Below are 5796 nucleotides of genomic sequence, written 5' to 3' on the forward strand. Positions count from 1 at the left end.
AGGGACCGGCACTGCTGGGAAAGAGACTGTGAGAGACTCTTGGCTGAGGGACGGTGGGCTGGGAGAGAGACTGAGCATTCTTCCTGGACTTGAGTTGTAGCCTGGTGCTTCCCTAATAAACCCCATAATCTGTGAAATGAGAAGCCCCTTAATCTGTCTCTCTGAGTTTCCTAATGTGCTATTAGGGTCCCTCTCTGATCCTAAAACTTTCCTGTTGTTGTTGTTATATGCTGTCCAGTCGGCCTGACTCATAGCAACCCCTCCTTGGGTTTCCAAGGCGGTATCACTACTGAAGTAGGATTGCCCAACCTTCATTTGGAGGAGTGGCTGGTGGGTTTGAATCACCAGCCTTCTGGTTAGCAGTCAAATGCTTTAGGCACTATGCTACCAGAGCTCCTAAAACTTTCCTATCAACAAGGAAAGGGAGTGAGTGATATACATTTATACAAATCCCCACCACTTCAGCTGACTTACATTCAAGTATATGAAATAACAACCCAATTTTATTCCTGCCTTGAAGAAAATTCACCATACAATCTATTTGTCCCTTAGATTACATGTGCATTTACATAGATGCACTTGGAAGCAGGATTACTTTAATATTTTATTCAATATACTTCATAGTTAAAAAATTCATTTTAAAATATGAAAGATACATCTACTACTCAATGATGGAAGTATGAGTGTAGAAGGGAATTTTGCCTTTTTTTGTAACTATAAATTCCAAACATTTGTTGAATGAATTAATCTTCCAATTGTTTATTGCCCACTAAGAAAATATGATGATGTGTAAATGTTTGTATACTCAGTCATAAATTTTATAATGTGTCCTCAATTTTAAATTGCCTGTAAAACAAAGAAAATTACTGATTTACTAATAGCTTTTAATAAAAATGCAAACAATAACTATATACATGAACTATACAGTTTTTTCCATTTGAATAATAAAAATGTGTCATTTAATGTTGAGGAAATATAATTAGTTTATCATTTTATACACAACAGATATGAGGAATCTGTCATGTGGTCATTACATTGGATTTTAAAGTTATTGCAAACAAGTTAACTTTGGGACACATGTCCTCCTTCTCCTTCAGTTTGGGGGCGCTTTGTGCACTGTGTTAAGGATGAACTTCCAGTCTTGGTTTTTTAGTTGGAGTGCTTATAATTAAAGTCCAGTAAAAAACATTTCACTACTTGCTTCACTAAAATTTATAAATAATAAAGGAAAGCATAAAAATCTAGTCGGTATAAAAATTACTATGCATTGTTTTTTTATATATATAGTGAATATGACAAATGTGTGGAAAGTAATAGAGAATAATGTAACAAACACCTGGGAACCAAGCTCTCTTTTAATTAAAGCTTAAAAATTTATGTATTTTCTGAGATTGTGATAGGTGTTAGTATTGAGGGATCTTATTACACTCCTATTGACAAAGAAGCCAGTTTCTATTCATTTCATTATATTTTAAAGGTAACATTCATAGAAATCAATTTATAATACATCAAAATATTTCAATCACTACTTTGACATCAATGTCTAAAACCTAAAATCCATTGCCTTTGACTTTATTCCTACTTGTGGTGAACTGTGTTTCAGAGTTAACCTGTGCCTTATAGGGTTTTCTTGGTTATTTTATGGAAGCAGATCTCCAGATCTGTCTTCCATTGTCCTGCTGTGTGTGTTCAATCTTAGTGGTCAAAAACAAAACATTTGCACCACCTAGGACCCTAAAATGTATAGAATACTTAAAAACATACAAAATCCCAAATCTTCAGAAAGTTAAAGTAATGAAATACTTGTTTATAACCAATAATTATTTTACCACGTAAATATTTTATTGTTTTCCTTTTGAAATAATGTTTTAGATATAGTTTGCATCTTTTATTTTTATCTTACTCTCATTACTTTTCTCTCTATTCCATAGTCTTTAATTGGCAATATATATTCATTACTATAACTCTTTCATTCTATTCTTATATATATGTATATCCATAAATAGTATACTGTGTTATTCTGAATATTCAAATATCATATAATTAGGTGCATGTTATAGGTAATATTTTTGAAACTTGTTTCCTGTTTGTTATTGTTCAAAATTATATTGAGATTTTCCATATTGATATGTGTAGAACTATTGCATACAGTTTAACTACTATAAAATATTCCATTCTGCACACATGAGTACAAAACAACATCTTTTATATGATTTAATTTGTGTTTCCATGATTAGTAAGTTTGAGCATGTTTTTCAATTGGTGAATGGTCATTAGTTTTCTTGTTCTACAAACTGCTTATGCATACACTTTGCTCATAATCTTATGTTGTATTGATATTTTTTGGTAATTCATTCTTAATGACAGATAGTAATCATCTATGATTTACATTGTGAGTATTTAACTTACTATTTGAATTTGTGTGGAGTAGTTTTTCTTTTAATTACTCATCTTAAGGATAGAGTGAACTATTTCAAACTGACAGTATTACTTACAGCATTTGATAAAAAGATTATCTGCAAAATTTGTAACAAAATCAGAAGTGAGGCCTTTCTTATAATTAATGATAACCACATTTCATATTTGCCTAGTCACAAGGGATACCACTATGTGATTTGTAGTGTTTATCACTATTGAAATGATATAATTAAAGAAGATTTAGTCAAAAGAGATGATCAGGAAGCGGGTTTTAAAATTATTTGTTTGGTTTGTTCAATTTGATTGAAAATGGCATTGATTTGGAACAAGTCAAATTGTTTTGAATATTTTGGAGTCATATAGAAAGAATCAAGTATTCAGATGACTTTAATTCAGACAACCATGTATGTTTTAAACTTACAGATAATCCATTGAAAACAAAATCCATTGATAATCATCAATTAAAAATATAAATTCCTTTAATTTCATTGATTTATTTTGGTTAAAATTATTTCCAATTGAAAAAGCAAAACAAAACAAAAAAAGCAGAATTAAGAATTAAGAGGTTAGGAGCACTGACCCAACCCTGGAGATTGTCATGATTTGAATGCCAACCCAAGCTCCTACTTTATGAGGTGACCTCAAACCAAAAAACCAAAACCAACTCACTGCCATCAAGGTGGATCTGACTCATAGCGACCCCTCCTTAGGTTCCCCAGGCAATATCACTACAGAAGTAGATTGCCCAACCTTCCTTCTGAGGAGTGGCTGGTTGGTTTGAACCGCCTGCCTTCTGGTTAGCAGTCAAATGCTTAGACACTACACCACCAGAGCTCCCTCAGGCAAGTTAATTCATCTTATTTGTTCCTCAGTTTCTTTCTCTGTAAAACTGAAATAAGAGTAGCATATTTACTTCACAATGTCATTGTAAATAGTAGATGAGTTAAGATAGATACAGTGAAGAGAATAGCATTTGATATAAAGATGGTGCTACAAAATTGTTGTGCTGCTATTTTGTCTATTTTTGTGTCTTGTGAATTTACACAAAATAAACTTTCTTCTTATCTCTACCAGAACAATTCATAATGAGTTTTAAAATCATATCTTTTATTCTTTCCATGTCTGAAGCTATAAACTTCCATTTTAAAATGGCTTACCACTAAAATTATTGAGCAGATACCTAGCAGGGGCTACTCGTGACATGTAACCAGCTATAATTCCAAACTTTCGTATTAAAAAAAAAAAAAAACAGTTTATATAAAATGCAAATTCTTAGTTTCATCCCACTAGTTCTCATTTAGTAGCTATATCTTAGAACTTAAGATTGTATATTTTATTCAAGAACCACAGATGATTTGATGAAAAAGGTCTTAATCTCACATTCTGGAAATACTGTATAGTAGATACATGTTGTTGTTGTTGTTGTTATGTGCCATGGTTGGCCCCGACTCATAGCGGCCCCTCCTTGGGTTTCCGAGGCAGTATCACTATGGAAGTAGGATTGCTCAACCTTCCTTCAGAGGAGTGGCTGGTGGGTTTGAACTGCCAGCCTTCTGATTAGCAGTCAAGTGCCTTAGGTACTATGCTACCAGAGCTCCCAGTAGATACATAGTACTAGTAAAAAAAAAAAAAAAAAAACTCTTTGAAATTACTTAACTATCAAAGGTTGAGATATAACCCTTGCAGAATCCTTCCATTTTATGAACCCTATTCACCACCATCCCATTTGCTTCAGCAGTGTAGGAGATATCCAATGAACTCCTAGTTAAATTAAGGTAAAAATGATTCCAACAGGAATGTATTACTAAAATATTTCATTCATTTTTCTTTGCCTCATTTTAATTGGTGCACTTTTTTTTTTTTCCTTCAACATTCAGAACACAGATTTCACTGTCAAATGGACAATCTCACAGAAGTAACAGAATTCCTGCTCACAGGGTTTTCTGATATTTGGGAGCTCCAGATACTGCATGCTGGACTCTTTCTGTTGATTTACCTGGCAGCACTGGTGGGGAACCTTCTCATCATGATGGTCATTACTCTAGATCAGTGTCTTCACACACCCATGTACTTCTTCTTGAAGAACCTCTCCTTTTTAGATTTGTGCTATATCTCAGTTACTATGCCTAAGTCCATTCACAGCTCCCTGATGCACAACAACTCCATCTCTTATCTTGGCTGTGTGGCCCAAGTCTATTTTTTCTTTGCTTTTGCATCTGCTGAGTTAGCTTTCCTCACTGTCATGTCCTATGACCGCTATGTTGCCATTTGCCATCCTCTTCAATATGGAGCCATGATGACATCAGAAAAATGCCACCAAATGGCAGCCATAGCCTGGCTAATTTGTTTTTTCTATGCTGCAATCCACACTGGCAACATATTTTGGGAGCCCATTTCAAGATCTAACAGGATCCACCAATTTTTCTGTGACATCCCTCACATGCTGGCCCTGGTTTCCTGTGAAGTTTTCTTTGTTGAGTTTGTGACTCTGGCTCTGAGCTCATGCTTGGTCATGGGATGCTCTATTCTTATGATTTTTTCATATTACCAGATCTTCTCAGCAGTGTTCAGGATCCCTTCCGTAGAGAGCCGAGCAAAAGCCTTTGCCACCTGCTCCCCACAACTCATTGTCACTATTCTCTTCCTCACCACAGGACTCTTTGCTGCCTTGGGACCAATTGCTGAAATGTCATCTATTCAAGATTTAGTGATTGCTATGGCATATACAATTTTGCCCCCCTTCCTCAATCCTATCATATATAGTCTTAGAAATAAGGAGATCAAAGCATCTGTGTGGAGACTGTATGAGAAGATGTATCTTCTGCAGAATTAGAAACTTCTGGGCTTAACTAGCCAAGGGTCTGTATCAACAGGTCTTCTGTTACCATAGCATGATTTTGAAATTCTGTACTTTTTCTTTATCCTCCAAATCACTTCGATAATTATCTGTTCCTAATACGTTTGTTAGACCACATTCATAAGCTTGGCCATTAGGCCCCTTTTGAAGATGTTGATGAAAATTTCCTTTTTTATAGTGGTAGTTTCTTTTTTGTTTTTTCTAAACTCCTACCATGTAAAATTTAAAATTTTTATTTTTCTGAAATAATCCACTCCCCCCCTTGGATTTCTAAATGTATTAGTATCTGAAGTTATGTTCACAGTTTTACTTCTAATATTTTAAAAGTTTGTGTTCTCACAAATTTGGTCTTCATTGATCAGAATTTTCAAACCATATGGCTAATTATTAATGTTTTAACAAAAAATATATATAAAGATATTTTATGTACTTATTTTTTGTTTATACAAACAAAATACACATTTTTGTTGTATACTTCTATGAGTTTTTACAAAGTACTGGAGTAATTTATCCACTGATGT

At 33.9% G+C, this 5796-nt stretch overlaps 1 protein-coding gene across 1 annotated transcript; it reads left to right on the forward strand.

Moving 5' to 3' along the window:
• The first annotated feature begins 4315 nt into the window (after nucleotides 1–4315).
• On the forward strand, nucleotides 4316–5251 carry LOC103210242 (olfactory receptor 14I1). The gene has a single exon (XM_007956163.1). The coding sequence runs from the start codon at nucleotides 4316–4318 to the stop codon at nucleotides 5249–5251; it is 936 nt and encodes a 311-aa protein (XP_007954354.1).
• The last annotated feature ends 545 nt before the right edge of the window (nucleotides 5252–5796 follow it).

Source organism: Orycteropus afer, unplaced genomic scaffold, assembly GCF_000298275.1.
Source record: "Orycteropus afer afer isolate SDZICR_OR568_19922 unplaced genomic scaffold, OryAfe1.0 scaffold00575, whole genome shotgun sequence".
Lineage (NCBI taxonomy): Eukaryota > Metazoa > Chordata > Mammalia > Tubulidentata > Orycteropodidae > Orycteropus > Orycteropus afer.